This window comes from Prinia subflava, chromosome 3 (assembly GCF_021018805.1).
Source record: "Prinia subflava isolate CZ2003 ecotype Zambia chromosome 3, Cam_Psub_1.2, whole genome shotgun sequence".
Lineage (NCBI taxonomy): Eukaryota > Metazoa > Chordata > Aves > Passeriformes > Cisticolidae > Prinia > Prinia subflava.
In genome coordinates, this window is record NC_086249.1 from 28133841 (window position 1) to 28153669 (window position 19829).

At 36.8% G+C, this 19829-nt stretch overlaps 1 protein-coding gene across 2 annotated transcripts in view; it reads right to left on the reverse strand.

Moving 5' to 3' along the window:
* SLC36A4 (solute carrier family 36 member 4) overlaps nucleotides 1-19829 on the reverse strand; it is an 87873-nt gene that overhangs the window by 37877 nt on the left and 30167 nt on the right. For both annotated transcript variants that reach the window (XM_063394469.1, XM_063394470.1), the window contains 2 exons: nucleotides 12894-13063; nucleotides 7437-7606 (listed from right to left, as the gene is read on the reverse strand). In XM_063394469.1, coding sequence (XP_063250539.1) covers nucleotides 7437-7606; nucleotides 12894-13063 — 340 coding nt within the window. The remainder of the gene's footprint in view (nucleotides 1-7436; nucleotides 7607-12893; nucleotides 13064-19829) is intronic.

Sequence of the window (19829 nt, forward strand, 5' to 3'; positions counted from 1 at the left end):
AAGACATATGCCAATGTTCTGGAAAAAAATGGGGAAATTTTTAAAATGCCAAACACTGTTATCTATTTCTTCTAACTGTGCACTAAGAAACGGATGTTTTTCCATCTGCTGAATCCTTTACTTTCCCCTTAGGAAACTCTGGATCTTAAAGGAAATTGCAAGTTTACGAAGCACCGAAGAGATGTAAAATGCATAAGGGGTACATACAAAAATAGCTGCTCCACTCAGTAAGCATGACAGAAAATCACTGGCTTGTGTATGACATTTAAGAAGAAACCTGATAAATGACCTTCTCTTCTAAGTCAGTTCATGCATAGAAATATAATGGGCTAAAATAATGGAAAAACACAAATTCATGAATTATTGAAATATTACAAATAAAGTTCACTTTCTATGAGTTAGAGAACATATATATATATATATATATATATATATATATGTATGTATTTGTTATTTGGACAAAGAGTTTTCACATCACCACTTTAGTATATTTGTAAGCACACAGATGGAAAATATAGAGATGAACTAAAAAATAAAAGCAGGCCTGATTAGTTTTAAAATTATTGTTAGAAAGGGAAAATGGGATTTAACTGCAGGCAGCTGAGCATGATATTCAGCATCATTTCTCACTTTTCCCGAGAAGGACTCATCATACCAAATGCTGGATATATTTCTCACCTATACTACTTCAAACATGCCAAAAGGAGAATAAGCACTTCTGTGGTCCACTTCAACTTGTCCAGAAGCAAATATGTAAACCAGATCAGAGCAACTGTGCCCTTCCACCAATTCCTCTTGCTTCCAAGGAGTCTAGCTTGGATAACCACTGCAGCTGTAGAGGTGCAGAGAACAGAGTTCTCCATACTAAATGAGACAAATCTTAACACATGTAGCTCTTTGCAATTTATGCAAGGCATGACCTCAAATCTCCAGAGCAGCGACTGGCAGGTACATTTACACTGTAAATAGTATTAGGAATCTTCTACTTGTACTTCACCAAAAGTGAATACAATTTACAAAGGAGATTTCTAAAAGGACTCATAAATTGTTTTTAAAAAGATTAATAATGAAAAAGTTAATGCAAATAATTTAATAATTAAAATAATTATTGCTCCAGAATATGATCAGCTGCTTCAGAGTGCATGAAAGAATTGCTTAACTATTTGTTCTTCATTTGTTTTGTAAATTCTGGAACAAATGTCTCAGAATGAAAATCAAGCTAATTTCATGACAAGCCCTAAATTACTTTTTAGTTTTCTTTTTACATCTTTCAAAATTTTCTATTTTTCACTTCAATCACAAATCATAGAATCACAGAGTTACAGAATGGGTCAGGTTGGAAAGGACCACAGTGGGGTCATCTGGTCCAACCTCCCTGCTCAAGCAGGGCCATCCCAGAGCACATGGCAAAGGATTGTGTCCAGACAGTTCTTGAATATATCCAGTGCCCAATATTCAGGCCCATAAGTTTTCCTTCTTTCCCATAAAATTTTGTACAAAATCATAATTTATTCAGAATCCTAACTAATACCTGAACAGAAGAAGTCTAACATACTCCAAAGTAATTAAAAAACCCCAAACAGATAAAGCAGGACTTGTTTTAGCTTTTCAGGAATTTACTTTACAACCTGAACTTTCTATATAAAGCTTTTAAAAAATGAAATTTTGCAATGCAACATCAGACCATTCTGTGAGTTCCTGTGGCTCTATTTGGAAAATCTATTTCCACATTAATGTCTCTACAACCATGAGCAATAAGAAACACTTCTAGCACCATTCAAATAAACCATAGCATTTAACCATTAATCATAAACCACAGGTATCTGGTGATTTATAGCTGACATATTAATATATACCCATATATTAGAATTGGGTAAAAAAAAAAAGAATATTTGCACAGTTAAAAAGAATGTAAGTTACTGTATGCCCATAAATTGATGCCTACACCAGTGGCATCATGAGTGGCATGATGATGAGTCTTATGAGTGGCAACTCACAAGACAATTCATAATGGAACATCAATACAAAGGACTCATGATCAGGATATATTAACCCTGAAATGAAGAGATTTCTTTTTCTTGCAAAGATACTCAAAAAGGTTGGAAAAATCTGTTTCACATATCTATTTTTCATGCCCAAAGAATATGTCAAAAAAACACAAAGGGATCATCTCCCAGCTTAAAACCAAAGTACAGGATCTTCTACTTGGAAGCAAGAATTATGCTCACCAGCTCCCCATATCCAAAAAAGCCTGAGATAAAACCCCAATACACAGTGGGGAAAAACTAACTGAATTAATTAAGTACTATTTTATTCCTTTGACAATTCATAAACAATTACTTTGTGGTAAAGCCCACTTTGATGAACCTGTTAGCAGAAGCCCACTTTGATGAACCTGTTAGCAGTCTACACAAATATTTATACAACGTCTGGAATTTTCTTAAATCACTAATTTAACTATTCCATTTTTATGTCATTAATATTACTCTCTGAAATGAACAAACTCTTATTAAAAAACTCTGTGTCTAATAACTGATACATACGCCTCTTCTACATAAATGATCACCACTTTATCCTAAGGGTATGCATTAAGATCTATTAGATCTTAAAACTCCTTCATGTTACCTCTCCTGAACCTACTCTAAGCAAGTATTTTATTGGCACAATTTCAAAAAACAGTGTAAGACATCTGGTAAACATCATTTTATCTTGTGTCTAATTGTTCAGCATGAAGAACTGCTCCTTTCTAAAATCAGGTACACTTACAATAGGGAAATATTTAGAAAATGCAACTGATAAGCTCAACTGAATAATGCATTTATTCTCCTCTTGGTAAAATTACACACTAAGCTCAGACTTAATGGCAAGCAGCTCAGTAACAGCTTCATTCATGCTCAGCTGGATCAGCCCTTCAATTAAATTTCTTTCATTTCAAGGTAATAATCAAAACAGCTGACAATTCAAGTGATATCCCCACATCCACATCCACAACCACATGCAAATGCAGTATTTCTTAATTTTCCTTTTAACAGGAGAACCACAGCTGCAGGAACACAGCCCTAAATTATGCCATTAAAAAATAATATTATAAACTTCTTGTGTGGATGAAAGATACTATTAATGCTCAACTCCAGTTTTCTCCATTGTATTTGCTGATATTCTTAAGCAGCTATTATCAAGTCACAAAAAAATTCCTTTCACTACTATCTTTAATAAATCAAACACAACTTATTCTTTAAAAATGAAAGTAATGCTAGAATTGTTCTTTTCTATTTTATTCCCTTACTTCTTCAAGGATTTGCTGCCACCTTTTCAGATAAAATATTTTCTCAGTACTACTTTTTTTCCCATACTTCTTCCAACACATCCAGCAAGCAGATTTAATTTCAGTGTCCTTTAGTCAGAAGACAAGAGGAGGCCTTTGCTAGACAGTGAAATATTTACATTTTCATTATAGCAGAAACTTATATTCTTACTCATTCTAAATGTTTTACCACAACTCCTACTGTGAGGCACCAGAAGTGACTATGTCTGATGCCATTTAGCATCAATACTGACTAAAGCCTGGCAGATCTTCTCTCAATCTCCAAGTTCTCAGCACATTTTGAAGCTGTTAACACAGGAGAATTAATTGCTTAAGCTGAAAAAAATAGTCTCTGAATTCTCACCTCCCAGAATCACTATGATGTCAGTACCAAGTAAGCAAAAGAGAGTAAAGAACACTCATGATGTAACACCAGTTTATTTCAAGCAATGGGCATAACTGATTTGAGTAAAAAGAGGTTTTTTCTTTTTTTCCCAGACAAACTGACCTCTGGAAAGGTAAAACTTACAGCTTTCTACATAAAAATATTAAATGATCTTTTAAAAATTCATCCAGGATGGTCCAGTTCCTTCAGAAGTAAACTAAAAAAGCTTCACATTTTACCAGTTAATCCCAAGGTGCTGGATGTACAATTCTGTCGTGTAACAGGCTTGGCTAAGGGCTGAACCTTGAGCAAGATGCCCAAACTTCACCCAAGCAGATGCAGCAAACACACATCCAAACTATATTTGTGACATGTGTTTTAAATACGTAAGATCAGGGTAAATACTTTCAACATTATAAAAATTCCATCCCGACAAATATTTCCAAGCACTGAGGTAATCTGACATCCCAATATCACAAATACCAAGGCAGTATCCGCACGAAATTGCACCTGCATATCTCTTCTAGTGCTGTCCAAATCCCTGGGCACTCTTGTTCTATTCCTTCTATTTTCCTATGTTCCTAATTTCTTACTTAGCCCACCACAGTGATGCTTAGTCCAACTTTCAATCCTATTTCTGCCTAGCTAGCTAGACAACCAGCTCCCACCTGCTTTCAGCACCCACCAAACCCAGTCCCCAGCTCTAGGCTGGACTTTAAACACAAGCTTAGCCCACTCGTCCACTCAGTGCACCACGTGCTCATCTGAGTTTGTAAAACAATGATTTGTGTCATGATCCATGAAGTATGGTGGGATCTTCCACCATATACAGTGAAATCCAAGCGAAGATGAAGAGACCTTTGTCTCTTGAAAATGAAATAGAACAAAGCAGAAGAAGCACAACATGGAAACCCAAAAATCCAAAAGATTCTTGTGATCATTCTGCTGCAACACTGAGTGTCCAAAAGTGAGCAAGTAAGTAATGAAAAGGCCTAAGCAATACAGATGGCTTTTGGCTGTGTGTTACATCCCCAGTCAATTGTCAAGTCCTTACTTAAAACAAACCTTATCAGACCAGAAAAAATAATTTAAAAAAAAGACTCCTGAGTCTGCTCCTTCCAAAAAAGTTTCTCATATACTCCAACAATAAAACAATGACATAATTTTTGAGTAATGCAAATGCCCCAAGAATTAGTAATAAGTGATTTCTCCTGTCTTCTCTTAAAAAGCTAATGTGTTACTAACAACACAGCTTAAGTTTCTCTTCTTAAAGAATTATTTTCAAGCAAGCAGATTCCCTCTAATCAGTGTGACCTCTGAATGGTCCAGACATTACAACATACCCTGTCACTGATATCAAAACCATTTAATTTCTAAAACTCAATTTAGAAGGTTTTGGAATTTTACTTTTTATTAAAGAAACCGTTTCTGAATCATTTTAGGAACCATGTTCTGCAGTTAGACTAAGTGCAGCTAAGTGAAAAGTGATGCTATTAAATTAATTCTGTTTAAAACCAGTGCTTCAATGAATAACGATAAACAGAAGATGAATGTAAGCATAGGAGTGTACACAATTGTTGGTGAAAAAGTATTACAGCTACTGCATGTATGCAAGTTGTAGAAATCAGTTGGGAAGCACCAAACATGCCATTAGGATAATATAATATATATGCAAGAGCCTGGCAAATATCAAACCTTTAAGAGCAAACTTTTAATGCTACTTTTTTGTGCCTTGCAGCAAACAATTTAATATCCTCAAATATCCCAGTAAGACCCGTAACACTTCAGCAGGTCCATTTGAGAGACTCATATCACAGCTGAGTTGCAATGGCATATACTAGGTACAATTTTACTATACATATTTTTCAAAGACATAAAGATACAGTATTCTAATGTTACATCTTTTTAATATATAGCTATGTCTTTTGTATATATGTATCCTTACATATATAGCTAATTTCCTTTATTTTTCTTTATACTTTCTTTTCTTGGAGATTGTTTCCCAGATTTCCCTTTTCAGACCACCCAGAAATTACAAATATTAATGAAAAAATTAAGAAAAAAACCTATGGGCTGAATATTATGAAGTAATTTATAATTTTCCCAAGTCAACCAGGAAAATGTGTCTTTAAGCCAATTCACCATTGGCTCTTCTCATCAGATGCATACATGAAACTATTTTTCACCTATAAATCCTTGAAGCCTTTGGCTGTAAGCAACAGTTTGGATCTCCAAGACTTTTAGCTTTTCAAATCTATTGTGATATCATTACCAGGGCAGGTGATAAGGGGCACATAAAGGGCAACAGAGAGTGAGCAGGAGTTGAGGGTCTCAAGACAGCAAGGCGTGGTTAGGACTGGAGATCTTACTGGTGACCTTTTAGTGTCCTGGAGAGACACTAAGAAGTGCTTTGAACCTTGAAGTTTTTTGATCTAGATGTCTCTCAAGTATTACAAGAGCTCATCTATCCTCAATCTTAAAATCTTAACGACTTGATGACTTGAAATAGAATACAGGCTATATGATGCTTCAGGAGATACGTACTTCATCATCCAAAAAAGGATGGGTTTTCTTTTGATATTTTTAATCTCACAAAGCAGATATACTTTCAGAGCAGCAAGTTATTAGATTGATGGTATTTCCCTTTGTTTACTGTGGTAATTAAATTGCACTGACATTAAACTGTTTTTCTCAACAGGCTTGACCTTAAGAAGGTCTCACTGAATGTTAAAATTCTCTTTGACAACAATCCTTAGGTGTCATCCAGCACATTAGCTACTGCATTCATCAAGGGAATGGAGACAATAAGCCAGATATCTTCTCTTTCATAAATACTTTCCCCTAAAACACAAAGTTTAGCATTTTTTTGCTTATTTATCAGTTTTGATTGTTTTTAAGGTATTAGCAGCTTATTTCAATACAAATGGTGAAGTCAAGAAGCCAGCTTTGTACTAGAAACAATTTTTTAACAATGTCTTAGAGAAAAGGTTGCTACATTATTGAGCACTTTGGCTGGGAGCTGTAAAGGCAAAGCTGAACTTCCCCCACAGTTCATTATCTTCAGGAGTATTGATTCCTAGATAAGACCACACTCACCATTCAATGTCAGCTCTGCTGACTCCTACTAGTAGATCTCAGCCAGCTGTGAGAAAGCAGGGACACAGTGGGAGGGATGGGAAGATTAGGGGACAAGCAAGAAAAACAACAGTAGTAACAGGCAGTGAAGGTAGCAGATGCAAAACTACTTTGGAGCACTATCACCTAAAATGAGTGGCACTTCATGAATTCTGTGACCGGGCATCCATGTTTGCCAATGCTACTTTATGGATACAGACCCAGCATACCTTTAGGCTTAATCCTCAGATCAACAAAATTAGAAATGATTTCTCCATGACAAGCATGTACTGAAGATCACATAGATAAATGCTGACAAATCTCAGTAATGTGTGTCTCACTTAAAAAAAAAATATTTGAAAAAGGGTTATTTTCCAGTTGGCAACTTTAGGGTATTACCGACAAAAGATACTGTTGTCAAATAATTGGTCACACCTATTAACAAATGGGGTTAAAATACAAATACAACATTAGTTTCACTTATTCATAGAAGTCAAAATGTAGTGAAGTACTGAAACAAAATTTCAGATTTGCTAGCCTCTGGAAAAATAAACAACAAAACATATATTTTAAAAGTAGGTCCCAACAAAATGTAATAGCAAGTTTTTTAATGGATGCTCTGTACATACTTACAGGTTGAGCAGACTAATAGTGCTCTGGCCACAAGCTCGCTGAGTAACTTCCACTTCTGCCTCACTCTGGAGGTGACAGCTGGAATGAGAATCTCTGCAGGGACGTAGAACTGAATCGAATACGTCACAAAAATCCCAAAGGAGTACAGAATTTTTACAGACTGATATAACCTGTTGAAAACATTTACAGTCATGTAAGTATGTAAGTTGCAAATTCTTCATAAAAAATTAGCTTGATAACAGCCCTAAGAAGATACATACATATTTATTTATTTATTTATTTATTTATTTTATATATGAAAAAATATTTTTCCCCCAGCAAATATGAATGTAATATTTTAACTGCCTAAGAAACTGCAGAAGATAAGCCAGCTAGAGTAAAACTTCCAATAAAGTGCAGACAGCCTTACCACTGTTACTTGTGGCAGAGTAAACAAATGACAAAGAGCTATCCATGCCTCCAACAGTTTTAAATTTGGATATATTTTTAATTCATGATGCATTAACTACAAGCATTTGTCATTGCTTGCAGCAAACTGACAGAAATTATGAGTCTCTTTGAAATTATGATTTTCTTTCTACGGACATTATAAAAATTTTGGGTGAGGGCTTGGTTCATTTGCCATGGGATGTTGTGTGTCACGAACGGCAGAGGGAATATTTCTCATAAACAACCTGTTTTGAAGATGATGCCAAGTAGCCCAAGTGCTGAAAACCTTGGCTTTTGCTTCAGTCCTTAAAAAGATGTTCAACTGAGGCAAAGCCAACACACATAAGTAAGAAAATAAAAAACAGCAGCAAGAGTAGGGATAGAACAAATAGAACCTTGATCTCTGTATCTCTCAAAGCCTAGCAAGGGTCACTTAAAGCATCCTCTCTTTGAGTACCACAGTCTGTATCTGCATTAGGAAATAAAATCCAGCCAGGACTGCTTTTGGCCCCTTATCCTGTGACCAAATGGCATGGCATGGCAAAAATTGCATCTGTACCACTCAGCTCTTTTCCACCGTACTTTCCATGATTGCATGATATGAGGAAGAAAAGAAAAATAAGCTCCAATAAAAATATTTTATATTTTATTTGACTAATAGGTCCTAAATTATCTGTATCAAAGGTTTGGCCATCACTGTACATAACTTAGGGAATCTCCAAAGGCACATTCAAGTGGACAGAAAAACGATTACATCAATTTACATGTTGACATAATGGTGCAGCTAGTTTAGAAGCCACTGTTTTTGTGACACACAACTTTTTGACTGCTGACTAGCTTTTAGAAATCTAGAGAGAACAAGAACTCTGCAAGACTGTCCTTATTCCAGAAGCTTAGACAGATTTTAGTTGGTTAAATTTCAGCTGACCAGATACCCAGAATTCACCTCTACTCCTCAGCCTTTAGACTGCCCCAAGCCTTTACAAAAGTAATTTCTAGAAGATATTCAAAAACAGGATTCAAAACTTTAAACACACTGTAGTTCAAAGTACGCATCTCCATTACCCTATTTTTCTACAGCTCTATGAGGATTAAAACTTTCAAAATTAAAAAAATACTTTTTTATTACTGAGGTAATTTTACTAGTAATTCAATATTATATTCCAATCAGAAAAAGATGACTCCTTAGGCTACCTTTTAATAAAAATCTAAATCATTCGTATGTGCTAAACCTCTTTTCAATTCTACATTTCAGATTTCATTACACCCATTTTAAGGGTACAAACATTGGCAAGTAGAGCAACAAAACTTGCAGAACAACACTTTGCTGGACCAAACAGAGCCGTAACTATGCGAAGCTTTCACTGGAACTAGTCCCATGTGAAGTCTTGTCGAACTTCAACACATAAACGTTTGTATGGTCATTAACCTCTGGGATTCACAGTAAGGGAACTGTTGCACAAGGACTGTCACTTAGATCTTAACAAAGAACAGATGGTGGGAAGAACCTTCATATTCAGCCTCAAGAAGACAAGAACCCAAGCGATAACAACAAAGAAGAATTTTTTTACAGTGAGGGTAATGAAGCTGTGGATGCCCCATCCCTGGAAGTGTTCATGGCCAGGCTGGATGGAGCTTGGAGCAATCTGGTCTTGTGAAAGACTTCTCTGCTCACGGCACGGGGATCAGAACAGATGATCCTCAAAGGTCCTCTCCAACCCATTTTACAAATCTGTGAGACCCAAACCAAGGACACTACCAAGTACTAAAGCAGAATTTTCTATCATTTACATCTGCAAATACTAAAAACTACTCTTTAAGTCCATTTTCAACATATTCTAAGTAGTATATTATACTGAGTGACAATTTGTACTTCCAAACACTATCTAAAATAGAACAGCACCAAGTCATTTATCCAAAAGCACTAATCTAGCAGGAATTTTTTAAGAATACCAGCAGTTCTCTACTGAAATTAAACTTAAGAACTTAACCAGTCTAGGGCCTGTGTATGCCTTCCAGTTAATTCATCTGTGAGGACATCAAATAAAACTCAGAAAGCAGCAGAATTCTAATTTAATTTTCGTTATGAGGAAAGGCTTATTTTTAAGACAGGGGTTGTCCAGCTGGAATTAAACACATAAGCCAAGTGTCACTGCTTAGATACATTCCAGGCTCTCTTGCCGGACTGTCTTCTTATAAAAAAAATTCCTCTGCTCCTCACAATTCCTCTAGTTCAAACTGGCAACTTACTGGCTTTTTATGTGAGGACCAAATAGCAAAATACTGTCCTATGGTTCACTGGAAATTTGTTTTGCTAGCCCAGTTAATTACAACCATTTGTCCCTCAGTACTGTATCAGGTAGACCCATGGTCCTGCAGAGCAACAGCATCGTACATCACAATCCCTGAGCACACCACTGAGCTGCTTCTCCTAATTTTGTTTGGTGCTCTGGGGTACTCTCCAGGGTAACACAAAAACAGATGACTTTGTTAACTGTGGATACGTGCCCTGAGTAGCTTTGAGGTTATTACACTTATAATGCCAACTTCCAACCCTATAGAGCACCAGTTTCCATCTCTTTTATTATCTGTTTCCTGCATTAGGCCTGCAAAGCCATCAGGACAAATATCATCATCATCACATCTGCACTGTAGCCAAGAGCTATTTGAAAATTCGTATGTGAACAGCTCAGTTAGACAGCAGGGATGCAGAATAAAGTTCACTCTGTTGCTTCCATGAGCACAATAAAAAGCAACAGTGAGTAGCAACCTTAGCTTATTCCACATTCCTCTCACTCCTTATTTTTTAACAGCACCTCTCTTAAGGCACAAATAAACCCAAAGCTACCATTTAAAACAAGCTTTTCACTAATCTTATAAACAACAAGGACTGCCATGTTATATTAGAAATAAAAGTATTTTTTCTTTCAGCTGCATCACATAGAATAAATAAACATTTGCAGATTTCAGTTTGCTTTTTTTTTTTAATGTCAGAGAATCACAGAATAGTTTGGGCTGAAAGGAACCTCAAAGATCATCCAAGTTCCAATCCTCCTGCCATGGGTAGCACCTTTCACTAGATCAGGTTACTCAGAACCCCATTTAGCCTGATCTTTAACACTTCCAGGGATGGGGAGTCCTCTCTGGTCAACCTGTTCCAATGCCTCACCACCCTCACACTACAGAATTTTTTCCTAATTTCTAATCTAAATCCACTCTTCTTTAACATAAAGGCATTCCCTCTTGTCCTGTCACTACATGCCCTTGTGGAAAGTTCCTCTCCAGCTTTCTTATAAGCCCTCTTTAGGTACTGGAAGGTGCTGTAAGGTCTTCCCAATGCCTTCTCGTCTCCAGGCTGAAAATCCCTCACCTTCCTCAACCTGTCATAGGAGAGGTGCTCCAGCCCTCTGATCATCTTGGGCTGTCCTCTGGACTTGTTCCAACAGGTCAACACCTTTCTTGTGTTTGGGGTTCCAGAGTTGGCTGCAGCACTGCAGGTGGGGTCTCAGCAGAGCAGAGGGACAGAATCCCCTCCCAGCCCTGCTGCCCACGCTGCTTTGGATGCAGCCCAGGATGAGGTTGGGTTTCTGGGCTGGGAGTGCACATTGCCAGGTCATGAAGAGCTTTTCATCCACCCCAAGACTTTCTCCCCAGAGCTGCTCTCAATCCACTCTCTGCCCAGCCTGTACCTATGCTTGGGATTGCTGTGCCTTGCTAAGCTTCTTGTGTATGTATGTACAATGAAAGGATATAAATATATATGATGAGCACTATCCTCAAGAGAGGGAGGGAGGGAGGCAGGCAGGCAGGAAGGAAGGAAGGCAGGAAGGAAGGAAGGAAGGCAGGAAATGAAAAAACATTAGGGCCCAAATCTCAGTTGTTACAATAGCAGTATAAAAATAGAGTAAGCAAACAAATAGTAAGAAATAGATGGAAGTTCTAGCAATGAAAAAAACATTCATCCTTCAAGACACATTTTTTTATACTTTCATGTATTAAACATTGGAATCAGTCTGGCAATTAAACAAAACCTAAGAATATTAAAAATGCATAGTTCACATTGACTTCAAGGAACAAAAAGGAAGAAAAGAGAGTGAAAAAGTAACACTTAAAAATTAAGAACATTCTTTACATGTGTTCTCCTCTTTTTCTTTTAAAGAATAAAAGAGTCAGCATTCAGCTCCTCAAAGCAGGGGGTTTTATTCCCATAATTTGAGATTTCACTACTTTACTAAGCTAGTACAACAGATAATGAGCAAGTAGATGCAAGTATATAACCTGTAAGACATTATTTGATCAGAATGAAAACAATAAAATACTTTTCAGTTTTAGCACTTCTGCACTGCACTTCTGCACTGGTGATATACCTAATTTTAGGACTTTCAGATGAAAGTGCTAAAAAAATAAACTATATTAGAGGATAGTTAGTGTATATCCATCCACAGGCAGATACAAAACTAACAATACAGCAGTTGAAATCATCTTCGGTGCATCTGCAGCAGGCGACATGTGCAGCCCTCATAGCACTGAAAAAAAAAAAGCTAAATAAAAACTGTAGTACCCTCGAGACACTGGCAAACATAACCTTCATTCTGCTGATAGGAAGTCATCATATACACTACCCATGGACTTGCACCTGAACTATAAACCTATTCATCTTTGATATCTTCAATTCCATTTGTTCACCTGCTAAACTCAGTGATTACACTAAAAAAGGGCACTATTTACCAGGATATCCAAGGTAAAAGTAGATCATTTCAAAACTGCATGACAGCTTGTTGCAAACTGCATATTCCCTCCTTCAACAGTCCTGGAACTAGTTCCTTCTAGAGATGGAAGGATTTATAATATCATTGACCAGTCTCCATATGCAAGTCCTTTTAATGTGGAAGAAGTTACTGGCTAGGACCACAGCTCTATTGCAGATACATTAAAAGTCTGAGCACCCTGATGGCACTGAGGCATGGAACAACCTTGGCAATATTTCTGCCTTCTAGCTTACTGCTTTTAAATCACAGAGGCACTTACCACTTATCCTGTGGCAGGTTTAAAGTTATGCTGCCTTTGACTTCATCCCCAAAGCGCAGATACCCCAGGGTGGCCAGGGAGATGTACAATGCCATGACTATTGCCATCCCGATGTTCAGTGCCTGGGGGAAACGTGTGGGGTCCTTCATTCTGTTTTCCAATGGCAGTACCTGGAAATACAGGGACAATCAATTACATTTTATGTTCTCAGAGTAAAACTACTTGTCTTCCCTCTTTCAATGTCAACTTCCAAAATTTAGGTGATTTCATAAATAAGTAAGATTATTCTACAATAATGTTTTACCGCCTGGATGGCCACAATGTTTTATGTACGCAACAGAAATACCCCATCTTGAAAAGCACGTATTTTGGTTGGAAAAAGGCATCAGTGTGGAATTATAAAGCAGTAATTAAAGGTTAGAAAAACTGTCAAGAGAAACTTACGGTGTCCAGATGAAAATACAATGAGAGTAATATGATTTTTTGTTTGTTTGTTTTGTTTTGTTTTTGGTGGTTTTTTGTTTGTTTGTTTTTGGTTTTTGTTGTTGTTGTTGTTGTTGTTGTTGTTGTTGGTTTGGTTTGGTTTGGTTTGGTTTGGTTTTTTGGTGGGTTTTTTTTGTTATGAAGTTTTCAGAATCCAAGGATATTTCTCCAATTCCCGTCAGGTATGCCTGCACTATCAGCCTCCATAGCAGACAAACCTGGAGCCCATGACTAACGCAGTCCCATGCTCTCTTCCATCTCTCTGACAGAAACAGGGCCAGGCAAACTAAGCACTGATTTTCCTAAAGCCTTCAAGCCTCATACAGTCAAGCCATCTCACTGGGCCTGCCACCACTTCAAAAAGTTAAGACACAGGCGTTGCAACCATTACTGCATGAAAATTTCTGAAGATTGCCTTTTACTTGTACTATACAGCATTCAGAAAAATAAACTCAGTAAGTTCCAACTTAAGTTTTTAGACATCCAAACAAAATTTCCAGGCAAGGCAGTAAAACCAAGTGACAAGCTCACATATTGCTCTTCCCACCTTCAATTTCAACAGCAAAACAAATCCTTTTACATCATTAAAACACCAACTGAAGGTACATGGATACTCCTAGACCAGCACAATTTCCTCACCTCTTTCAGGAGAACTGTACAGTCATCTCAAATACTCAGTATGGGATATTGTCCAAGATTAAGACACCTAATACTGTATGTCTATATCTAGGTGAAACATCTAAGCTTCTATTCATACCCTGGGACTTTGGCTTTAATATTTTTCATATATTTTTAATCCTGCAATTCTTTAGTGTATAACTCTAAACTCCATATAGAGTGTTAGCTACTCTTTTCCCACTTTGGTCAGACAAAACAATTCCTCTCTAGGCCTGGGGATCAAGGACACCTTACTGCCTCGGGCCTGAGAGATGTAAAAAAAAGTGAGTTGGGGAGGAGAACAAACTTGGGGTAAAATTAAGTCATTACCTGAAGGTCTAATTGGATGATTAACCCCCAATATGCAAATGGACCAAATTTATAAAAGTATGGAAACCCATCCATTTTTGGATGTAGCCCCACGGGGGGTCTTCGTCTGCCCTAAATATATTTGAAGGCCCTTTAATAAATATAACCACTTTTTATTATCTTAATTTTGTCTGCCCTCTGTTTTTAGGTAGTCCCAAAAAGGCATCACTATAATGAAGTTAGGTAATGAAGATCTAGGCAATACAGACAGTGAAATAAAGTTCCCAGTTCAGCTTATCTTTCAGTAGACATGCAGGTTATATTTGATGAACAGTGTGGCACTGTTAATTACAGAAGCTTGTCATCCCTGGTTAGCACTTATGTCGTATCTAATACAGACAAACAGTCTCAGTGCAATAGGCTTGCCCTGTAAAAGCTACTGTTCATCATACAGAATTGCTTTTTAATTGACTGAATATTTACTATTTAAGCAATATGAGTTATGAAAAAAAGCAGATTTCATCCTCTAATTAACTAACAAATTGACATATCTGAATTCCTGGCATATTTTCTATAGAATAATTACTCTTTTCCTCCTAGTCACCCACTGACATTTACTTCCTGACTTGTAGTAGCATATCACCACTGCCAATCTATCCCACATGGCTCTATTTCTCCTATATTTGAAATCCCAAAGTAATTTTACACTTGGAACCAAGAGGTCCCTAAAAAGGTGCACTTTTAGTGGCAATTTTCAATCCTATTCAATTAAAATGCATTATACATGTTAACTTCTTCATATATTTCAGAGCCTCCACTGTTGATGTTGTTTCTCAAGAAAAGAACCTGAGCTTGGACTATAACTTGATCTGCTGGAGAATACAAAATTTTTTAAAAAAAGAGGTTCAAAAATTAAATCAATTTTCAAATTAGTGTTGAGCAGCAAGAAGAATACAAAAAGCGATGGGGTCTGTAACAGACTGTGACCAGGATATTTGCCTTTTTAATCTTTTTACATTTTAACAGAATTCTTTTCACAGGCAGACAAGATTATCATAGAATTGTGTATCTGAAAATTAGTTCATAAATAAAGGACTAGTGGCAAACACTATGTTCAATGTGCTTGAGTCCAAAAGAAGCACTGAAATTTTCTTCTTTAATTTCTAACCATACTGAAATTTTTTATCTTTAGCATTTAAACCCAACCAGTTTAACATTCAAATCCAGAAGACCCATATTTCTCCAAGAATACAAAAGCTTAAAAAAATTAAAAGCAATTTAAAACCATTATAGTACAATGTTCTTAAGAATACACACTCTGCTTTTTAACTACCCAGTAAACCAAGTTTATTCATTAAACGCAATGGTATAATTTCCTGTATACTTATAAGTAAGTCAGAATAAACCGCACCCATTTAAACTCATGTTCTCATATCATCATCCTCTTTAATGTTACAACTTTCATTTTTGCTGAGTTTAAGGAAATGAGACACTAAAAGAAACACTGGATACTAAGACTGTTGGTGAGAGACCATTAACATATGTAGATCTTGAAATTATATTTAAAAATGGTAATCCTTCTCAGCTAATCCTTGAGTTAGTACTGGGACTACAAGTGCCTCCAGGCTGAACAGATGAGAATGTTAATGTGGCCTTTCCTGCATCACTCAGTCCAGGTGAGAGTGTCCCTTCCCAGCTCAGCACCAGCCTCTCCAGGTTCAAGTACCCTCTCTGAGCAGCAACAGCAGCAGCAATCTCAAGATAGCTGTCACTGCAGGAGATGCTTCCCTCAGTAAAACTGATCACCAAAGAAATTAAGCAAAGAACTTAAGCCAGATTTTATCGAGTATCCCGTATCACCTACTCCAGACAAGCTAAAAAGTTCTGTAATTCACGGGATTAACATGACGCCGAGTAACACCCAATTACACATACATTACACAAACACCCAGCTCCCTAAGCTGTTGAAGCCCAGCAGGATCCAAAAGATCAGTGGAGCGTTCACAAGGAGACAGAGGCTGATGGGAGATATGAAGTGAGCCAGTGCTTGTTCTGACACTGAGTCACTGGTGGGCAGCTGCTGCATATGTCTCTATAAAATATTTTTCCAGCCCCTGCACAGTTCCTCTTGCAATGACTTCAGAAAACCTAACATTCCTCTGAAAGCAAGAGACCAGGTTCTTTTGACAAATGCTTCTTAGTTCTGGCTTTGTTGCTCCCTTTCTGGAACCAGGAGGTGAGATGAGTTAAAGTTCAGTGTCAAAGATATATTTTTTAACCTTTTAGTTTACTGACTCTTTTCTGTGCTTCTGACTTCCATGCTGTGCCTCCTTCAAGCTCTTTCTCCTTCACTTCACGCTAATCCCTGTCATAGCCCTAAATGCCTATGAAATCAGATATTTTTGACTAAGCTTATTTTTTTCATAATCTCTCCATTTCCATGCTTTTTTCTTCCTCCTCATTGAATGAACTGTCTATCATTTTTCTCTGTCACCTGCTTCACAGGGTTTTTCCTATAATTTTTGAGACATTTGCACACATCACTACTATTATACTCCTTGAAATTTAATACCAGGTTCTTTTAGTTATAATCAACCTTTGGTTTCTTAAAATCGCAAAACAAACACAGTACATCTTGCTTTCATCCACCAAATAAATTCAAAAGTACCCATAATTAACTGGCAAAGAATCATAACTGAATGTTTGAAATAACCTAGCTAATCTGATATCATCCATTATGCAAAGTGCTTTCCCCTTCATTTCAAGCTGCTTGAAGTAGGTATAAACATCCCCAGTAACACCATTGCCTCCTCATCCCTTGCCTTGAATATCCTGCTACACTCACTGTCTTCCTGCAAATAAGATGCAGGGGACTGCCTAATTTTAATCAGAAATCTCTATTGTATTTTTCATGTAACTGTATCAAAAAAAAAACCAACCCAAAAACAAACCACAAGAGAATTCGACCTGCAGGCAGTGAGATAAACTTTTATTTAATTTTCATAGCCACTGAAAGATAATCTTGTAAGGGATAGCTTAAGAGCAGACATGCTTAATATTTAAAAACGTATAGCCACTTTTCCATTTCTCAGGAAATCCCATTAAAATGGCCATCCTTTATTCCCTGCATTTTTAAAGTAAGTATTTCAGGTAGACAGCTGTATAGAAGTTTTGACTGGCTTAAGTCAGAGACAACTCAAGAATTCTGGAAAATTAAAACAAATATATTTCTCAATTTACTGAGTGAAAAAAACTCTATCTCTAATCATGCCCTACAGCAGCAAAACAAAGCTCTGTTCAGTCAATGCAAAAAAGGTACCAAAGATATTCAAAATATGTAAACCTAAATTCTACTACCCAATCTCCAAAGTATTCAATCCTTAGCAAATCAATGCAGTGCAGGCCTGGCCCCTTCCTTCTTGTCTGAAGAAGGTACCAATGAATTCATCTGCTCACTGAAAGGTGGATTTACAACCACACAGCCCATGGGGGAACTGTCTGCAGAAGAAGTATAGTTACATCAAGTAAAAGAATAATAACAACATACATCATTATTACACTGCCATGTTTGCTTGCCTGTCCTAGTGCATCTTCTCTTGCACTGCACAGAAAAAGGCCCATGCAACATTCTGAGCAACAGCCTTCTATTCCATCCCTTTTAGATACATTTGTAAAGCTCACTCTCTTTAGGAAGCTACAGAGCATCACTATTTGCAACACGTACAATAAACAATCCAATTTTCCTTAACAGATCCCTCATGACTGCAAACAAAAGGGCAGCTACTATTATCCAAGAAAAAATGCAAGCCAAATGGTGACTGTACATCAATTTTTATAGTAAAAGTTTTATATGAAATAAATAAATCCAGAAGACAAGTTCTCACTACAGAACACACTACCTTCTGAAATCTGCTGAGCAATTCCAATCACTCCAAAAACCAATCTCCTCAGATTCCAGTAAAGCCCCCTTCAGCTCGTTTCACCAGGAAGAAGAATTACTCACCTACACAAAAAAACCCAAACCCAATCTACTGCCCTATTCTGATGGCCTTGATTTAACAGTGCTTGAAGGAATTGTGTAAATCTTACTTAGCTTGCCATCCAAACCTTGCATTTTTACCCTTAGGGGTTCTTTTTTTCTTTTATTATGTTCAAGAGTTTATTTATCACTTCATGATTATATTAATCTTTAGCTTGCTCTGAAACGTAACAGAAGTTCTGCAAGCTTTTGTATTATCATGTCTTATGTGACTTTGTGAACAAAATCAAAAAAATTTCTCTCCTACGCAAGTTGCATTTTGTTCAGTCATAAACATTTTCAAATATTTTTAAATATTTTTAAATATTTGTCCTGTCACAATCACTGAAGTGTTATATGCTTTGCTGGCTTTTACAGCAGTATGCAATTTTATCCAGCAAAAGATACATGTTAATAGAAGATTGCGTTTCTAATTTATCAGACAGTTCCAACCCCCAGTCACTTGGACTGCAGCCTACAGAATTTACAGTACTATGGTCTAACATGTTCTGTATAAGTTATGCTACTCTCAAAATTTCTACACGGTAAGTGATAAAAGAAAAAAATTACATAGAAATGCAAGTGTTACTGGAGGGTATATTTCAATCTACTGCAATAATACATAAAGATATAGTATTTGATTGTGTATTTTCGGACTCTTTCTGGCTCAGGAGGTAAAAAGGAAATTTCCCAAAGCTGCACTGGCACTTAAATGTTTATGCCAGCCAATGATCAAACCCACATTGAATTTAAGTACCCTCAAAATAAGTCATAATGATTCCTAAGTTCTAACCTATCTGTATCTGCTTCTTCATAGGCAAGACACAAAAAATTTACAAACTTCAACGGGTTTCAATGCAAATGATTTAAAATAAAATGTCTTCCCAAAAGGTCTTTTGTCTTTTATCTGAAATGCTCCTCCACCCATATGTTGCTTTAGCTTCTAAAGGGATACACAACAAAGTATACACATATTGCAAGGCCCTGAATGGGGCTGTGCAAATGCCATTACTGCAGAGGTGAAAAAATAAATTACAATGCTTTCCACTAAGGATTAATGAGTATGACAGGAAATAAATGGGATTAAGGATCTACAAATTTTTATAATTCTAAATACAGGAATTTCTCTGCCCTGGGATAAGGAGCCTTGAAAATACAGCTGTGTACACTCTAGATCAACAGTTAATAAACAACAGGACCCCAACACAGAAAGTGTTTAGCACGTCATACCTTACATTTTACATGGCCATCACTAAAAGAAATAACCATCCAATTCTGAAAAAAAAACCCAATCAATCCAAATAGAAGGAAGAGAAGACATTGATGATTTTACTTTTCCTAGAACAATTCCATACACTTGAGCTTGCCTTGAGAGCTCACCACCTTGACAGCTGCACTGCGCATCACCTCTCCCGTGAAGTGCTCACACAGCTCAAGCACAACGCAAACCAAAGAGCACACCAAGACAA